At 45.3% G+C, this 20,674-nt stretch overlaps 1 protein-coding gene across 1 annotated transcript in view; it reads left to right on the forward strand.

The window, feature by feature from the left end:
* The window catches only part of LOC132378056 (interleukin-17 receptor E-like), a 102,702-nt gene that overhangs the window by 20,665 nt on the left and 61,363 nt on the right, over positions 1-20,674 (forward strand). Inside the window, exons 3-6 of the mRNA XM_059944721.1 lie at positions 1,405-1,420; positions 9,739-9,882; positions 11,738-11,844; positions 16,757-16,880. Of these exons, the coding sequence (XP_059800704.1) occupies positions 1,405-1,420; positions 9,739-9,882; positions 11,738-11,844; positions 16,757-16,880 (391 nt within the window). The remainder of the gene's footprint in view (positions 1-1,404; positions 1,421-9,738; positions 9,883-11,737; positions 11,845-16,756; positions 16,881-20,674) is intronic.

Genomic DNA, 20,674 nt, shown 5'->3' on the forward strand with positions numbered 1-20,674 from the left:
AGATGCTTCAGTCCAACTCGTCCATGTCTGTCTGTGTTGGTGTCATTTGTCTGTGTTTGGACCCTATCAATTAGCATCTACGTGCGTCTCCAACTTTATACAACCTTGAGGCTAATAGAGACAAAAACCCTGAGAATTTTCAAATGTGGCATAATTTCATATCTGGGTCACTAGAGGATGAACTGTCATGAGCCAAAAGACTGTTAATTTTCTTGACAAAGTTGCTCACAGTTTAACTTCCCTCTAAATTATTTCTCAGTTTTAAATGCTTTTTCCCCCCAGATATGAAAACATTGATCTTGAATATCTGCGAATAAGACTGAGTGTTGACAGTCCACATGTCATAAAATCTCACTGTAATCCTCCACAAATAGTCATATCTTTTCCTGGCAGTGATGAAATGTTTTCTTCCTCCTTAGGTCATTTTATGCTGAAAAAAATATAAATTTTCCATGAAATAGTTAAGTTGTACAGAACATGAAGTTCACTAGAAATTGACCATCTGATCCATTTCAAGCATTTTATTTTTCTGCCCAAAGTTTGTCCCAAATGCCATAGACTACAAGGTGGTTTTGCAGCCATCAATCTGAAACAATAGTTGTTTTTCTCTTCACAAAAGTTGCTTGCTGAGCACGTCTTCTAATTATTCTCTTTATGCTTGGCAGTTTTGCCTCATTGAACATAATTAACATTTCAGCGGTAGGACCCTGTTGGATTGGTTCAGTGAAACCTGTAAATGAGATGTTGAGCTCCACACAGTCAGGACTGTGATAGTTCCAACGATGTGCAGATTTACTTCTCGTTGCATAAAACACTGTGTAACTGTGCAGGATTACGGATTCATTCAACAGCATAGGACTTTTGGAGGTTGCCATGTGTTTGACTCTGGAAGGATCACTGAGATTAAAAAGAAAGAGAAGTCTGGAAACGGAGAAAGTGGCACACGCGGGGTGGGGGGGGGAGAGAGACAGACAGACAAGACACACACTCACAAAGCAGATGGCGATCGCATACGCACAGATATTCTCATGAATATACAAACACGAGAGATTCAGCAAATGCTGGAAATCCAGAGTAACACACAAAATGCTGGAGGAACAGCAGGTCAAGCAGAATCTGTGGAAAAGTATAGAACAGTCAACATTTCAAACCAAGACATTTTCATCAATCCTGTGAAAGATCTTGGTCTGAAATATTGACTGTTGATTTCTCTCCATAGATGCTGCCTGGCCTACTGAGTTCCGCCAGCATTTTGTGTGTTTTGCTCACAAGTACACAATCACCCTTTAATATTTTGATGAAGTTAATTTATTAGAGATTATAATTACTATTTTGTGTAATGTGGGGTGTGGATAATGGATCATCTCAAAGTGATTAAGTCAAATAATTCTGCTCTTTCCACAGGAACAGCTGGAGATAGGTAAGTACACTATTTATCCCACTTATTCCTCTGTTCATTTTCTAACTTAAATTGCTGATCTTGTTAAATCCTCTTGATAATATAAAGGCTAACATTGTTGCAGTTGTTCACTTCTTACCTCCCCTATTTGGTGAGTGAATGTAGCCCTTTCAAAGCAGCAGTTTCATCATGGAAGCAAGCAGCTAATGGGACACTAGGTTGGGCCAAGTAGAGTTATGATCTGCTGCGACAAACGTGGCAGTTTCTACATGGAAGAACAACGAAGGGTTTATAATAATTACAAACAACAGCTCAGATTCCTCCTAAGTAACCTAAACCCAATTGCATAATCACTGCATCTCTCAACTCCAGGTAACTTATACTGATCCACCCAGGTTCTCCCCTCATCTGCCGTCACCCACACAATGCCCCTACTGAATCATCTATCCCAGGGGTCAGCAACCTTTACCACTGAAAGAGCCACTTGGACCCGTTTTCCACAGAAAATAAAACACTGGGAGCCGCAAAACCCGTTTGACATTTAAAATGAAATAACATTGCATACAACATTTTGTTTTGCCTTTATGCTATGTATAAACAAACTATAATGTGTTGCATTTATGAAATTGATGAACTCCTGCAGAGAAAATGAAATTACATTTCTGCATGCAACAAAAACATTTTGAACTCCGAAAAAAAGACGTTGGGTTGAAGGTTACTTTTAAGTAAAATACTCAATGCCTATTTGAGTCCTTCTTGTATTTATGAAAAACGCCAAACTTAAATTTGCCGCCAGCAGCAAACCAAAAATAACGTCAGCCAGCTGTCAACCTGAAAAATAAAAGGACTATTTCACTGAACAATGAAAACATATGAATATACGTAAAATAATAGGCAATTAAAATATTTATCATACTTGTTCAGGTTGACTCACACCTGACAATGCAGTCGTATTCAGTAGGGATGGATCGATGCTTAGGGGAGTGACCGGGAAGGATAATGTGTTTTTTTCCTCTCTGAACTCACAGAAGCGTTTCCCAAACGATGATTGCATTGCGATGATTGCAGGATGTAAATACCCCGAATTTATCATGTCGTGACCTTGTTTGAACTCTCTCAAATTGGGGAAGTGAGACAAAGTGCCTTTCTGTAAATCTCTGGCAAGCACTGTCAACTTGCGCTCGAATGCCAAAACACCCTCCAACATGTGCAGGGCTGTACGTCCTTACCCCGTTGAAGAGCTGTGTTCAGCGTGTTCAGGTGCGCTGTCATGTCTACCATGAAGTGTAGCTTTTCCAGCCACTCTGGCTGTTCCAGGTCTGGAAAGTTGAGCCCTTTGCTGCCCAGGAAAGTTTTCACTTCTTCCAGACACGCGACAAAGCGTTTCAGCACCTCCCCTCTGGACAGCCAGCGATAAAAACACGTTGTAGCGGTGTGCTACACGCAGTCAGTAAACTGCAGTCAAAGATAGCTTTATTCGAACTAAACAGCCTTGCTTTTAAGCCTCCCTCAACCCGCCCCCCATGGGCGCGGATGCTCCAAAAGACACGTACTCACAAACCCCCGTAGGCTATCTCCCTTAGCCTGAACGCTGGCTAATTGTGAGCCGGTTCGGATGTGTAAGGAAATGGGTCGCCACAACGTCTTATTTAGATTGTACAAGATCACCATAATCTTCAAATTTGGATTTACATTTCAAAAACTAACAAACTAACATAAAATAAAAATAAAATTAAATACTGACCATGTAGCGGTGTGCTACACGCAGCGCTAAAATTACGACACGGAGTTGGTAACTGCAGTCGAAGGAAAAAACTTTATTCGAAATCTTCAGCCTCACTTTTAAGCCTCCCTCAACCTGCCCCCCATGGCGCAGAGGCTCCAAAGCTCTGTGCTCGCAAACCCCCGTAGGCTATCTAATTGTGAGTCGGTTCGGATGTGCCAGGAAAAGGGTCGCCACAACCAATTATTTCCCAAAGCAGCAGGGAGCCGCAGCACAGACGTAAAAGAGCCACATGTGGCTCCGGAGCCGCGGGTTGCCGACCCCCGATCTATCCCCTCCCCAACTGGTTCCTGCTGCCTATTATTCCTCCCTAATGCACTTACTACTTCCCTTACTGCGGCTCTTTGTGCCTCTATTCGTCACTGTCCACCTCTGTCTCTGCCACCACCCTCCCCTCCCAGCACCAGACTACATCTGTCTTTTTTTCACTCTCCTGTCATCCATCAGCTCCTATCGACACTCTGTCTTGATCGACGCTCTCATTGCCTCCTCAAGTGCTGCTCAGTGTACTATGTTACAGTGTTCAGTATGCTTCCTGCTCCAGACTACAGAATTGTTACCATACATTAGACAGTCTCTGTAGTGCGGGTCTCTTCTGACTCCGTGTTATTGAGGAGACAAGGGATTGGCTTGGACAGAGGTGAACTGTGGACGTGCAGAGAGCAGGTCAAAGGAAAAGTGGATTTCATGCTGCTTTTGAAAGCAGGGAGTGTTCAGAGTGCAAAGTAAATTTATTATCAAAGTATGCATATGTCGTCGTATACTAGGCTGAGGTTCATTTCCTCGCAGGCATTCACAGTAGAACAAGAATACTATAGAATCAGTGGAAAAACTGCGTGCAAGCAAAGACTGGCATATAACCAATATGCAAAAGAAAAGACTAAATACAAAAATAAATACATAATAGAACATGAGTTGTAGTGTTCTTGAAAGTGAGTCTGTTGGAGCAGCAGGCTATCTGCTAGAGGGACTCAACAGCTCTGGAACTGCTGAATTTTCAGGTTGAAATCCAACTTCAGGATTTGAAACTTCAATTCCTTTCCCCTGAGGATGCTGTTTAACTTGCAGAGTTCCTCCAGCAGAGGGTTTTTTGCTCCCGAATGCAGCATCGGCATTCTCTTTTGTATCCAGTGTGGTTTAGAGAGGGCCTTCCAGATTTACAAATGCAAATTAATGGACTCCTGGAAGAGAGCAGTCTGTCCCTTCGATGTCTATCACGATTAATTTAACCCTTCCCTCCCACTTAGCCCATAGTCTCCCATTCTCTTTTATCCCTGTGTCTACCTCTTAAATGTCCCTAATATATCTGCCTCTGCCGCCACCCCTGGCAGTGTGCACCATGCGCTTTCCACTCACTAATTTAAAAAAATACCTCTGACATTCCTGCTATAACTCTTCCCTGGCACCAGAGGAGCTGCAGGCTGTGAGGGGTGGGTGCACATCGTGCACTGTTTTTGTATTTCCTGTAGATATTTATCTGAATGCATTTTTCAAATAAAAATCATAGTCTGGGAAAGTCTTAATACTTTGAGGATAATTACAGGGAATCATTTAGATGAAACAGGGTGCACAGTAATGTAGTTGCCGATATCTGGAGCTTCTTGGGAAATGCCCAGAGTTGATAGCTTTTTGGTATTTTATTTCAATTCATTGAGGTACAGTGTGGAGTGCCGCCCAGCAATCCCCCAATTTAATTCAAACCTGATCACGGGGCAATTTACAATGACCAATTCACCTACCAACCTGTACGTCTCGGGACTGTGAGAAGGAACCCACTATGCTGCCCTGCAGCCCCTGTGGCCTCACATTCAAGGCTTTCTAACAGGAAGGGAGATTTGGCTGTCACAAGGGGTTACTGGACACTGCAGATGCTGCAATCTGGAGCAGCAAACAACCTGCTGGAGGAACTCAGTGGGTCGAGCAGCATCTGTGGGAGGGAAAGGAATTTTCCTTGTTTTGCATCTGGTAGACAACGTGAATGAAACACACCATCAGTTCATCATCCCCACTGATGTTGTTTGTTGTTTGACCTCTTGAGCTCCTTCAGAAGATTGCTTGAAGGCTATCCCACGTTAGTATAATCTGAGTCCCCAATTTTCCCATAACCTCTAGACCAGGGATGGCCAACCTACGGCGCAAGCGCCAAAAGTGGCACATTGGATGATTAGAAGTGGCGCAATGCACCCCAGTGATAATAATAAAAAAGTAAGCCTACTCATACAAAAAGTATTAATCAAAAACTGATTTGTAGAAAAAAAATTTATAACAGGAATTCAAGTAGCTTCAAGCTAGAAATGGGTTTTACTGAGAATAAATCTAAAACTTAGCAATTATTTTTAGTGATTTTATTATTTTGTGCACATTTTTTGGCAAGTATTGTCTTCTTCCACATTAATCTGTTTTCAATTAAAAAAATGTTCAATGAGTCAAACTAGGAAAGAAGGACTTTTGTTCTGTAGTCGTTCCATAACTGTTCAATTCATGTTTGATCCTGAGGCGCCAGGCGTCTGCACCAGCGGTGTGTCGCAGGTTTTTGCCAGTCGGTTTACAATTGACGCTCATGCGCTACGGAGTTGTGCTTTGTTCTCACTTTGTGAACATTTGCAGTTTTGTACTTTTTTGAAAATTAAGGCTTGTTTTTACATTCAGTTACCCATCACAGTGCAAAAGAAAAGCAGAAAGTGATAGTAAGCGTGAATTAAATGAACAGTGGGAAAATGAGTTCTTATTTATTGTGGGTCTGTCAGGAAAACCATTGTTCATTGTTTGTGAAAACACTGTCTCACATAATAGAAGACATGACCTTAATAGACACTATAAAACACAACATCAGACTGAAGTAGAAGGAAAACTGAAGCTAGTGCTTGGGTCTGAGTTACGGAAAGAATATGTGATTCAGAAAAAGGAAGGAATCAAAAGAAGACAAAATATATTTGTTAAAAGTCTCATTAAGGTAAGTAATGTTTATCTTGTTTTTTATATATTAACATTTTTCCAAGAATTGAATGGGGGTACAAGAGTTTTATGGCGCACCTGGACTCATGCGTGGAAAAATTGATGCATGGAATGTAAAAGGTTAGCCACCCCTGCTCTGGAGCCTGGTGGTGTTACCAGGAATCTCTCAGGGTAGCCACATTTACTTACAAAAAAGTAATGCTACCATTCAAAAATGTGTGAGGATGAAATGGAACAAAATGGAGGCTTTGAGCAGAGACCGGATGTGGGAAGTTTCTCCCTACTCTGTCCAAATACACGAGGACCCAGCTGGACTCGGCCTAAACGTTGTGGCTTGAGTCTGGACCTAGGAACTGAAGACTGGAGTTTTGTACTGTTGGGTGCCACGGTAATGAAGGTATTGTACTGGTGGGTACAGGAATGTCATTGCCTGTCCTTGTGATACTGAACATCACTGCTACACTGAGGTCTATCATTGATACAGACTGAAGACCTTTTAAAGGAGCTGGTTACAATCACACTGGGCAATGAGAGTCCTTGAAGTTCCATCCTTTTGCAGCCTTCCCCACCCCCTGCCCCATGGTTTGCTTGCTAGTCAGGCGTGTGTGTGTGGAAGGGGGGGGTGAATGTGGTGAACTACATATACTCCGCTACTGACCACACACACACACACACACACACATCCCACCCAGCACCATGCCGACAGCTGCGCTACCGACACCACTTGCAGCCTCTCCACCCTCAAGATCCCTCCCCCATCGCTGTTCGCCAACCTGACCCCCGACTGTAAACCTGTGGCAACTAAAAGCAGGAGGTACAGCGCGGGGGACAGGGCCTTCATTAAGTTGGAGGTGCAACGACTGCTCAGGGAGGGGATCATTGAGCCAAGCACAAGCCCTTGGAGGTCCCAGGTGGTTGTTGTTCGGACTGGGCAGAAAAATAGGATGGTCGTGGACTATAGTCAAACCATCAATAGGTTCACGCAGCTTGACGCATACCCCCTACCCCGCATCGCGGATATGGTCAACCAGATAGCTGGTAGGGTGGTCCCAGTGGCTGACGTCCCCAGGGGCAGTGCTGCTCCGGAAACATGTGAGGAGCAATAAATACTCCCTGCTGGTCGAGAGGGTTCACCTTCTACATGCGAACCCCCAGTATGCCTACGTGATCTTACTTGATGGGCGGGAGGACACGGTCTCTGTCCACGACCTGGTGCCTGCAGGAGCAGCAGACCACTACCCCGAACACTCCCTGGTAACTATGAACCCTGTACCCACCAAGGTGTATAACCACCTGACACCGCGCACACCAAGCCCTACACAGATTCCTCACGACACTCCTATACCGGGCATCTCATACGTGTATATACCAGGCACCTCGCACACGCGTGAGGGATCACTGTCGCCTAGTGGGCTGACACCTCCAGTTAGGCCGGAACCAGCACAACTACCGTCTCCGGTGCAATCACCACCGGCTCCTTTGTAATCACCACCACCGGCACCTGTGCAATCACAGCCGGTGCTACGTAGATCGCAGCGACAGATTCGACCACCTGATAGACTTAACCTGTAAATAAACTTGTAAGAAACTTCGCCCCGTGGGGACTGTCTTTTAAAACAAAGGGGGGGTGAATGTGGTGAACTACGTATACCTGTCTGGACACGCCCCCTGTTGACTGCTCCTGTGGCTCCTCCCACAGACCCCGGTATAAAGGCGATTGAGGCCTGAGCCTGGCCTCATTCTCCAGGATGTAGTATGGTGGTCAATTACTGCTTGTTCCTTCTTCCAGTCAATTAAAGCCGATATCTCGCCTTTACGTCTCAGAGAGAGTTATTGATGGTGCATCAGTGTGCATGAACTTGAATGAGTCTGAGAAAAAGCAAATGGCACAAGGTACAGAGATGTGTCCAGTTTCCCATTTCAGGGGAACAGACTACATTGGTTCTGCGGGAAGAGGGAGAAAGTTGTGTTGATGTATATTTTTTCTGTGAATAGTCTAGAGTGTTGCCTTTATCATTTCCATCTGAATACTACATCGTTTTGTAAATGGTCACTTTTTCATAGTAGCAGATCGCATGCTTTGTTTCCTTTTTATCTTTCACTTAATATATTCTTTGTCCTTTCACTTTCATAAACTACCTTCATACAGTTACGGGAGTGTGTTTGGCCCATTGAATCAGTGCTGCTTCTGGGATTCTCTGTGATACAATGGGGTTTCTCATAGTTTCATTTTAAAAAAATAAACTTCCCAGCAAGGCCCAGCCCAAGCCTGCCTCTGCTTTTCAGCTGCCCTGAGAACTGAGTGCAAAACTCCAGACCTCCATTGTTCATCTGTCAAAGAGCATAAGCTATATTTTTATTTATATTGCTGCCATTTTCACTTATTCCTTTGAGCAGAAGATACAAGTGCCTGAAAGAGTGTCCCACCAGGCTCAAGAACAGCTTTTACACTGCTGTTTCAAGACTATTGAACCATTCCCTAGTACAATAACATGGACTCTTGACCTCATGATCTATTTCGTCGTGATCCTGCACTCGATCGTTTACCTGCTCTGCACTTTGTGAACTGGATGCAAGTCGAGCTTTACACTGTATCTTGGTACATGAGGCAATAATAAAACCAATTCCAATACCAGCTCTGGCCAAGCTGCATCAAAATCACCATGGAGTGAGGAGTGAAAATGTCCTCTTTCAGTTGTGTGGTGTTTCATGGAATCCTATTGGAAGGCTAATATTTTTTTTCAAACTGTGGTCTATACTCATGATGTTAAAATAGAATACTTTAAGAATTTGATGACCTGTCAAGTCTATACTAATTTTCACCAAGAAGGTTATACTTGGAGCTTATGGGACTGTTACTGGAGAATGGAGGCCTGTCCTGGAGTTGGAGGACTCTCCGTGTGTGTGCGTGGGAGAGAGGGAGAGGAGCAGAGAAGCTTGCTTTGCTGCTGTTCTCCTGTTGCTTGTTCTCTTCTGTTATGCTGCATTCTGCGTTGCTCTGCCGAGCATCGTGGGATGCTACGCTAGCACTGGAATGTGTGGCTACACTTGCATCTGCCCTCACCAGTACAACCCTGGGTGAGCTGGTTGTTAACTGTCATGAGGACGTGATGAATAATTCTGAATCAAGCCACAGCCGCTATTGTAACAACCTCTGTGGTATCAAATCAGCAAATCTGGGATATGAATGCAGTGGCGATACACAGATACCTGTTCAGTGTCATAGTCAGGATCTGGTTTAACAATGGAGTACAGTTTGGAACTCTTTTTTTCTCTCTCCCCCTAGCCCCGTCTCTACACACACCCACCTCCTCTACGCACCCCCCTCTACACCCCACCTCGCTATGCCCCCCCACCCCACCATGCGCCCGTCTTGTTCAATGCAAGTCAACATAGTATGAGCAAATACCAAATCTCACAAAACCACGGGAACACGACACTGTTTTAATTGTCAGCCTGATTTCCATACTTAGTTCTATTCAGTGTTTTCTATTTATGTGTTCCCTCTTCTTCCTGAAAATTCGTACAATGTTTGAATACAAATTTGTTCTGTAACATTTCTCTAACATTTCTCTCATTTGCTCTCTGATATTTCTGATAGAGAATTACACCTATTGGGACCAAGTGGAAGCTCCTGCTAGATACAGTCTAAACTCGTCCAGACTACACATATCCACTGTCCTGTTCTGTCCGTCATCGCAGTGCACACCCTGTGTCCGTGTGGCAATCGAGATAAACCACAAAGGTAGGACTTGACTTCACTGGACTCTGGGATTTCAGGTCCTCATATCTTCAGTGATGATCTTCAATGTTTTGATCTCCTTTCTGGGAATCCATCAATATTAATGGCATTTAAAATGTTACCGCTGGTGGCCTGGCAACATTGCTTGTAGTGAAATTAAATTCTGGCAGTGAGGTTTCTGCAACTTGTTTAACTCAACTGCATTTATGTTTCCTTGTAGGATCAGAGCAAATTATCATGAGAATGTATATCAAAAGCATTTTTTGACTGTGAAGTCATCCTAATGTTGTGAAAGGCACTATTGAAATTAAAATCTTTTTGTCTGGATTATATGTTAACTGGATCTTGTATGTATAAGTACTAGAGTGTGATGGAAAGTTCAAGTTTAATTATCATTCAACCATACAAAAACATCCATGAACACAACCAAGCAAAACAGCATTGTCCTCGGGCTGAGATGCAAAACACAGTACCAACATTCACATGCAGCACAAAGCACGTATAAGATATTAGTAAAATATAGTCAGGAAATAAATTAGTGCAAGCCCCTGGAGTGTGGCAGCAGTCTGCAGTTGAACACGTTGTAGCTTGCCTTCTGCCGAGTAAACACTGGGTCAGCACCGAAGCCAGCCTCGACGCCGTGCTGCTTTGCTTCACGTCAGAGCACCGACTCCCAGCAGCTGTAAACCGGCAACACTGAGGTCCCCACCACCTACCAATAAATCAGTGAAATGACCTCAAATCAATGTTATCAGCTTCCTTACCACCTCCTCCAGAGATGGTGCAAGAGATCTTGTGAACTGCAGTCCTGGTGGGAATCCCTCGCCTTGAGGGAATAAAATGCCATTGATTTTTATGTATGCATTTAATTTTCAGTCAGGGGATACAGTACTGACAGGCCCTTCCAGGCCTTCCGAGCTGTGCCATCAGCAACCTCTGATTTAACACTAGCCTAATCACAGGACAATTTATAATGACCAATTAACCTTTTAATTGGTATATCTTTGGAGAGTGTGAGGAAACTGGAGAACCCAGAGAAAACCCATGGATTCCAAGGGAGGATGCAGGGATCCCACCCCCTCTCTCCCCCACCCCCTATCAGTTTCTCCATCTTCCCCTCTTGTGTCCTGTGTTGTTCTGAATATTGTATACTTGCTGTGTTGGTGTGATGACCCTTATGGACTGGCCCATGTTGTGTTGGTTGTTTATGCAAACTGCGCATTTCATTGCAAGTTTCAATGTACATGTGATAATAAATTAATCTTAAACTCAATCTGAATCCAGGCCTGAGTTTGGATGGAGATTGTTCAAAGTTGGTTTAAACCCACAATTCAAATTTGATTTCAAGTCAGTCATGTACTGTACCATTGAGGACCCCCTCCACTCAGGACATTCCCTTTTTTCATTGTTACCAACAGGAAGGAGGTACAGAAGCCTGAAGGCACACTCTGAGCGATTCAAGAACAGCTTCTTCCCCTCTGCCATCCGATTCCTAAATGGACATTATCTCACTACATTTATATTATTTCTGTTTTTGCACTATTTATTTTAATTTACCTATTTAATATACATTATACACTTACTGTAATTCAGCTTTTTCCCTATATTTATCATGTATTGCATTGTGCTGCTTCTAAGTTAACCAATTTCACGACATATGCCAGTGATATTAAACCTGGTTCTGATTCTGAAGTGCACTTTTCTCCACTAGAATAGATGCCGATTTCCTGCCCTAGGTTCTGATCTCTCTAATAGTCTATTTCATCAATTTTTTGGCTAATAACGCTGCTTATTCTGTTCTCCTTTTGGTATCAGACTTTAAATGATTTCTCATGTGTGTTTCCCTCTGTTTCCACAGTGCCCGTGAAAATAGAAGGAGTGCAAATTCATTTTTTCGAATATAAGAGCAACAGAAACGATGAGATCCAGATTCGATGGAAGAACCACAAGCAGCCTCTTAGTGCTGTGAGTTAATTTTACATTGCACTGTATAGAATCTGTGGCAAAGGAATAGGTCATTTAGCCCAGAAGCTTTCTACTCAGACCCTGTTGTACCCTTCTTATTTCAGCACATCTCTGCTTGGCCTCCACTTTGTCTTCATCATTAGTGTCACCTCACTTACTTTCAGCTGTGACAAGAAGCAATAAGAACACGAGACCATAAGATGTAGGAGTTGAATTAGGCCAATTGGCCCATTGAGTCTGCTCCGTCATTTCATCATGGCTGATCCAATATTCCTCTTGGCCCCAATCTCCTGCTTTCTCCCCATATCTTTTCAGGCCCTGACCAATCAAGGATATGTCCACCTCTCTCTGCCTTAAGTATACATAAAGACTTGGCCTCCATAGCTCCCTGTGGCAAAGAATTCCACAGATTTGCTCTCTCTGGTTAAAGAAATTCCTTCTCATCTCTGTTCTAAAAGGACACCCCTCTATTCTGTGGCTATATCCTCTGGTTTAAGACTCTCCCACCATAGGAAACATCCACTTCATACCCTATCAAACATCCTCTTCCACTCTATCGAGGCCTTTCACCATTCGATAGGTTTCAATGAGGCTCCAGCAAATACAGGCCCAGAGCCATCAAGCAGTCTTCATTTGCCGTTCAATCCTGGAATCTCCTTTGGCCTGTCTCTAGATGCAGCGCATCCTCCCTAAGATAAGGGGCTCAAACCTGCTCTCAATACTCCCAAGCGAGGTCTCACCAGTGTCTTATAAAATTTCAACATTACATTCTTACTTTTATATTCTAGTCCTCTCAAATGCTAACATTGTAATTGCCTTCCTCACCACAGACTTAATTTGCAAATGAACCTTTAGGGAGTCCTGAGCAAGGACTCACGTCCCTTTGCCCCTCAGTTTTTTTTGTACTTTCTCTCCATTTAGTAAACAGTCAACTCTTTGTTTTCTTCTACCAAACTGTATGACCATACACTTTCTGACACCTATATTCCATCTGCCATTTCATCGCCCATTCTCCCATTCTGTCTTAAGTCTTTCTGTAGCCTCTCTACTTCCTCAGAACTACCCGCCCCTCCACCTATCTTCATATCATCTGCAAACTTTTCAACAAAACCATCAATTTCATCATCCATCATAGACCTATAACGTAAAAAGAACTGATCTCAACACAGATCCCTATGGAACACCACGAGTCACCGCCAGCCAGCCAGAAAAGGCTCCCTTTATTCCCACTCTTTGCCTCCTGCCGATCAGCCACTGCTTTATCCATGCCGGAATCTTTCATGTAATACCATGGGCTCATAAGCTTGTTAAGCAGCCTCATGTGAGGCACCTTGTCAAAGACCTTTGGAAAATCCAAGTACTCAACATAAACCAATTCTCTTTTGTCTATCCTGTTCGTTATTTCTTCGAAGAATTTCAACAGATTTTGTCAGACAAGATTTTCCCTTGAGGAAACCATGCTGACTGTGGCCTATTTTATCACGTGCCTCCAAGTACCCAGAGATCTCGTCCTTAATAATCGACCCCAACATGTTCCCAACCACGGAGGTCAGATTAACTGGCCTATAGTTTCCTTTCTTCTGCCTCTCTCCCTTCTTGAAGAGTGGAGTGACATTTGCAATTTTCCAGTGTTCTGGAACCATACCAGAAACTAGTGTTTCTTGAAAGATCATTACTAATGCCTCCACAATCTCTTTAGCCACCTCTTTCAGAACCCTGGGATATACACCATCTGGTCCTGGTGACTCATCTACCTTCAGATCATTCAGTTTCCCCAAGAACCTTCTCTCTAGTTATGGTAACTTCACACACTTCATGATCCCAGTTTCCTAGAACTTCTACCATACTGCTAGTGTTTTACAACTTCCAATGTACTTTATAAATGCATGTCAAAACTAGTCCAGCAAAAATAAATACACTTTTGAATCCTTTCTATTTTCCTTGCCCTCAAATACTGTAATTCTCGAGTGCTAAATGTCTGACAGCAGTGAGTTCCAAATCCTTGGAGACTTTTACAGTGTCTTTTGTCACTGAGGCCTCAGTAAGATTGTAGTAAGCAGTCCTGGGTAGTGTAATTTGGTCATTGACTTTAACTATGGGAAGTTGTTCAGTTAAAGGTTTTGGGAATGATGTTATGCACACTTGAGAACTTAACCAGGCAAACACATTTATTTCACAGAGTATCAGAATAATTACAGTGAATATATAGTCACAAGAATCCTGGAATGATCTTGTGGCATTACAATCACTCTTGAGGAGCTACCATAGTCCTACTCCTATACTCTCTTTCTCTTTCCCACCTTGCATATTTGAGCCCCAATTCACTTATGAAATTTTAAAGTTGGTTGTTTCCTAGTTCCACGTCTGTAAATAGCACATAGTGTGGCTTAAAAATCATAGTGGCCTAATGTCTTATACCTGAAGGACCCTTGACTTACGATGTCTTTAAGGGTCAACGCCAAGGACAAGGCTGAAAACGCAGCAGGAGAGGTGGGATTCAAACCAGGTTGAAGGGCAGAAGGATGAAGCCTCCTCTGCATACCATCTTGTTAGCAAATGTCCAGTTGCTTGAAAATAAGATTGATGATCTCAGGCCAAGACTGCTGTAGCAGAGGCAAATGAAGCAGTTCTCAATTGACTTAGTTACTAACAGTGAACACGTCGGACAGAGTTATCAGACCAGAAGGCTTTACAGTTTTCAGAATGGATTGAACCTTGAATTCTGGTCAGGAGAGAGATGGTGGTGTATGCTTTGTAGTCAATTCTTGTTGGTGCGGGAACATTGGGGTTATGTCAACTTCTCATTGACTGAACAGCTAACAATTAAAAGTAGACCATTCTACTTGCCTCAAGAGTTCTCATCTGTGATCCTGACCGCAGTTTATGTACCACCAGCAGCCGATTATAAGCAAGCAATCACAAAACTACATGATGCCCTCAAATAAATATTATTGTGAAGAAAGCACGGCAGTGCCTCGACTTCCTCAGGAGTCTGTGGCGGTTTGGGAGGTCATCGGTCAACTTCCATTTGCCGAGGTGGAAAGGTTGCAGCCTGGTATGGGAACACCAATGCCTTTGGAAAATTTTACAAAAAGTAGTGGATTCTGCCCAGTATATAACTAAGAAAACCCTCCTGATCTTTGAGCACATGGACATGAAATGCTGCCATAGAAAAGTAGCATCCATCGTCAAACATCCTCACCAGCTGGGCCATGCTCTTTTCTCACTGTTGCCATCGAGAAGAAGGTAGAGGAACAAGAGCCACCAGGTACCAGAACAGTTCCTGCCCCTCAACCATCAGGCTCTTGAACAAAAGGAGATAGCTGTTCTCATTTAGGGACTCTGTTATATTGTTATTTCATGTTTGTTATTTGTTGCTATTTATTTATATCTGTACTTGCACAATTTGTTTATAGTTACCAGTGCCAACGTTTACAGTTATTGTTCTATCGATTTGCTGAGTATGCCCACAGAAAAAGAATCTCAGGGTTGTATGCTGTGACGTGTGTGCTCTGATAATAACATTTTACTTTGAGGGGGATGTGAGACGAGGGTCAGAATGTCACCTGTTGGCACGAGTGCAGAGCCCTCCATCTAGACTTGGCTTCCTTTCACCAGTCTACAAAGCCTATCAGGACAGATGAACATTTTTAAGTTTGCTGATGACACCACTGTCGAGGGCCAAATCAAAGGTGATGATGAATCATCATACAGGAGGGAGATTGGAAAACTGGCTGAGTGGTGCCACAACAACAATCTCTCAATCAATGTCAACAAGACCAAAGAGCTGATTACTGACTACAAGAGGAGGAAACCAGCGATCCATGAGCCAGTCCTCATTAGGGAACTGGAGGTGGAGAAGGTAACTTTAAATTCTTTGGCATTACTATTTCAGAGGGTCTGGCCTGGGTTCAGCACATAAGTGCAGTTACAAAGAGAGCACAGATTTGGAATGTCATCTAAAACATTGAATCACTTCTATAGATGCACAGTATCCTGATTGGTTTCATCATGACCTGGTATGGAACCACTCTTACCCAGGGATAGAAAAGCCAAATCCATCACGGGCAAAGCCCTCCCCACTGCTGAGCTCATCTGCAAGGAGCACTGCCACAAGAAAGCAGCATCAAGGACCCACTCCACTCACCATTCTCTCTTCTCACTGCTGCCATCGGGAAGGAGGTTCAGGAACCAGCAGGTTCGGGGAAAGTTACTACGCTTCAACCGAGGGGCCTGTTGCTGTTTCTATGACTGTGTGACATCAGGCTCTTGAACCCGAGTGGATAACTTCACTCACCTCAACTCTGAACTGACTCCCTACCCTATGGGCTCAGTTTTTGTGTGTAGTTTTTCATCGATTCTTTTGTGTTCCTTTGTTTACTGTGATGCCTGCAAGAAAATGAATGTTAAGGAGGTGTATGGTGACACATAAAGAATTACTTTGAGGTAACTGAGCCTGGGTCATGATTCACAGGGTCATTTTTATTTTTACCATACTTTAAAGCAATTTTGCAGCATTGATGTTTTCAGGAATAGGAAACAGTGGGAAAGAGGCTAACTAAATCTCTGGCCTATAAATCCTTTGTAAGGGGAGAATGCCATTGCAGTGGTCTAAAACATTGTCACGATGCCTCTTTTCAACAGGAGCGTGTGCAGAGGCAATGACCATATCCCGTTAACGGAGCCTTGGTATAGCATGAAGCCCAACACCCCTTGATTGCCTTCCTTGGCTTAATCTTTAGCATTGCTTCACTGTGATGCATACTACTTAATTCAGCACGACTTTGCTTTGTCTCAGCTTCAGGTGATATATCCCAAACTTCCCAGAAGCGATTATTTGATGAGCATATATTACAGTCTGTATCTACAGTTGAAGATATTCAAGGAATTCTTCTTTTCTTAATGAATACAGGCGGACTTTGTCTTTGAATGCTTTGAATCACGTGGTAATGCTGAAGTGGAGATTGCAGTGAAGACAATTCCAAACTATGGATCCCAGTTGGATAAAGTTTACCACGTGGAGGATTATGAAAAGGGTATGAATTTTTAAGTACTTCAGTACTGAGGTGTAAGTGGTATATTGATCTTTACAAAGCAGTGCGTTTATAAAGAGCAGTGTTAGCATGTCAAAATGAGTACAGTTCATCTGCCTATTCATTCTGAAGGCTTCATACAGGCAAATGTGCATGGCTCTTTAGAATTGGGAGGGGTGGCTTTAAATTGCAGACATAAGAGATTGCAAATGCTGTAATCTGGAGCAACACAAAGTGATGGAGGAACTCATTTTGGTCAGGCAGGAAATGGACATTTAACGTTTAATGATGAGACCCTTCGTCTGGGCTAGCAGAAAGAGGGCAAGTAATGCATCAAGGTGAGGGGAGGGATGGCTGGTGATAGATGGGGCTGTGAAGTGTGAGGATGATAGGTGAGGGGAGGGATGGCTGGTGATAGATGGGGCTGTGAAGTGTGAGGATGGTAGGTGAGGGGAGGGATGGCTGGTGATAGATGGGGCTGTGAAGTGTGAGGATGATAGGTGAGGGGAGGGATGGCTGGTGATAGATGGGGCTGTGAAGTGTGAGGATGATAGGTGAGGGGAGGGATGGCTGGTGATAGATGGGGCTGTGAAGTGTGAGGATGATAGGTGAAGGGGAGGGATGGCTGGTGATAGATGGGGCTGTGAAGTGTGAGGATGATAGGTGAGGGGAGGGATGGCTGGTGATAGATGGGGCTGTGAAGTGTGAGGGTGATAGGTGAGGGGAGGGATGGCTGGTGATAGATGGGGCTGTGAAGTGTGAGGATGATAGGTGAGGGGAGGGATGGCTGGTGATAGATGGGGCTGTGAAGTGTGAGGGTGATAGGTGAGGGGAGGGATGGCTGGTGATAGATGGGGCTGTGAAGTGTGAGGATGATAGGTGAGGGGAGGGATGGCTGGTGATAGATGGGGCTGTGAAGTGTGAGGATGATAGGTGAGGGGAGGGATGGCTGGTGATAGATGGGGCTGTGAAGTGTGAGGGTGATAGGTGAGGGGAGGGATGGCTGGTGATAGATGGGGCTGTGAAGTGTGAGGATGATAGGTGAGGGGAGGGATGGCTGGTGATAGATGGGGCTGTGAAGTGTGAGGGTGATAGGTGAGGGGAGGGATGGCTGGTGATAGATGGGGCTGTGAAGTGTGAGGATGATAGGTGAGGGGAGGGATGGCTGGTGATAGATGGGGCTGTGAAGTGTGAGGATGATAGGTGAGGGGAGGGATGGCTGGTGATAGATGGGGCTGTGAAGTGTGAGGATGATAGGTGAGGGGAGGGATGGCTGGTGATAGATGGGGCTGTGAAGTGTGAGGATGATAGGTGAAGGGGAGGGATGGCTGGTGATAGATGGGGCTGTGAAGTGTGAGGATGATAGGTGAGGGGAGGGATGGCTGGTGATAGATGGGGCTGTGAAGTGTGAGGGTGATAGGTGAGGGGAGGGATGGCTGGTGATAGATGGGGCTGTGAAGTGTGAGGATGATAGGTGAGGGGAGGGATGGCTGGTGATAGATGGGGCTGTGAAGTGTGAGGATGATAGGTGAGGGGAGGGATGGCTGGTGATAGATGGGGCTGTGAAGTGTGAGGATGATAGGTGAGGGGAGGGATGGCTGGTGATAGATGGGCTGTGAAGTGTGAGGATGATAGGTGAGGGGAGGGATGGCTGGTGATAGATGGGGCTGTGAAGTGTGAGGATGATAGGTGAGGGGAGGGATGGCTGGTGATAGATGGGGCTGTGAAGTGTGAGGATGATAGGTGAGGGGAGGGATGGCTGGTGATAGATGGGGCTGTGAAGTGTGAGGATGATAGGTGAGGGGAGGGATGGCTGGTGATAGATGGGGCTGTGAAGTGTGAGGATGATAGGTGAGGGGAGGGATGGCTGGTGATAGATGGGGCTGTGAAGTGTGAGGGTGATAGGTGAGGGGAGGGATGGCTGGTGATAGATGGGGCTGTGAAGTGTGAGGATGATAGGTGAGGGGAGGGATGGCTGGTGATAGATGGGGCTGTGAAGTGTGAGGATGATAGGTGAGGGGAGGGATGGCTGGTGATAGATGGGGCTGTGAAGTGTGAGGATGATAGGTGAGGGGAGGGATGGCTGGTGATAGATGGGGCTGTGAAGTGTGAGGATGATAGGTGAAGGGGAGGGATGGCTGGTGATAGATGGGGCTGTGAAGGGTGAGGATGATAGGTGAGGGGAGGGATGGCTGGTGATAGATGGGGCTGTGAAGTGTGAGGGTGATAGGTGAGGGGAGGGATGGCTGGTGATAGATGGGGCTGTGAAGTGTGAGGATGATAGGTGAGGGGAGGGATGGCTGGTGATAGATGGGGCTGTGAAGTGTGAGGGTGATAGGGAGGGGAGGGATGGCTGGTGATAGATGGGGCTGTGAAGTGTGAGGATGATAGGTGAGGGGAGGGATGGCTGGTGATAGATGGGCTGTGAAGTGTGAGGATGATAGGTGAGGGGAGGGATGGCTGGTGATAGATGGGGCTGTGAAGTGTGAGGATGATAGGTGAGGGGAGGGATGGCTGGTGATAGATGGGGCTGTGAAGTGTGAGGATGATAGGTGAGGGGAGGGATGGCTGGTGATAGATGGGGCTGTGAAGTGTGAGGATGATAGGTGAGGGGAGGGATGGCTGGTGATAGATGGGGCTGTGAAGTGTGAGGATGATAGGTGAGGGGAGGGATGGCTGGTGATAGATGGGGCTGTGAAGTGTGAGGATGATAGGTGAGGGGAGGGATGGCTGGTGATAGATGGGGCTGTGAAGTGTGAGGATGATAGGTGAAGGGGAGGGATGGCTGGTGATAGATGGGGCTGTGAAGTGTGAGGATGATAGGTGAGGGGAGGGATGGCTGGTGATAGATGGGGCTGTGAAGTGTGAGGGTGATAGGTGAGGGAGGGATGGCTGGTGATAGATGGGGCTGTGAAGTGTGAGGATGATAGGTGAGGGGAGGGATGGCTGGTGATAGATGGGGCTGTGAAGTGTGAGGATGATAGGTGAGGGGAGGATGGCTGGTGATAGATGGGGCTGTGAAGTGTGAGGATGATAGGTGAGGGGAGGGATGGCTGGTGATAGATGGGGCTGTGAAGTGTGAGGATGATAGGTGAGGGGAGGGATGGCTGGTGATAGATGGGCTGTGAAGTGTGAGGATGATAGGTGAGGGGAGGGATGGCTGGTGATAGATGGGGCTGTGAAGTGTGAGGATGATAGGTGAGGGGAGGATGGCTGGTGATAGATGGGGCTGTGAAGTGTGAGGATGATAGGTGAGGGGAGGGATGGCTGGTGATAGATGGGGCTGTGAAGTGTGAGGATGATAGGTGAGGGGAGGGATGGCTGGTGATAGATGGGGCTGTGAAGTGTGAGGATGATAGGTGAGGGGAGGGATGGCTGGTGATAGATGGGGCTGTGAAGTGTGAGGATGATAGGTGAGGGGAGGGATGGCTGGTGATAGATGGGGCTGTGAAGTGTGAGGATGATAGGTGAGGGGAGGGATGGCTGGTGATAGATGGGGCTGTGAAGTGTGAGGGATGATAGGTGAGGGGAGGGATGGCTGGTGATAGATGGGGCTGTGAAGTGTGAGGATGATAGGTGAGGGGAGGGATGGCTGGTGATAGATGGGGCTGTGAAGTGTGAGGGTGATAGGTGAGGGGAGGGTGGCTGGTGATAGATGGGCTGTGAAGTGTGAGGATGATAGGTGAGGGGAGGGATGGCTGGTGATAGATGGGGGCTGTGAAGTGTGAGGGTGATAGGTGAGGGGAGGGATGGCTGGTGATAGATGGGGCTGTGAAGTGTGAGGATGATAGGTGAGG

This window comes from Hypanus sabinus, chromosome 19 (assembly GCF_030144855.1).
Source record: "Hypanus sabinus isolate sHypSab1 chromosome 19, sHypSab1.hap1, whole genome shotgun sequence".
NCBI classification, from domain to species: Eukaryota; Metazoa; Chordata; class Chondrichthyes; order Myliobatiformes; family Dasyatidae; genus Hypanus; species Hypanus sabinus.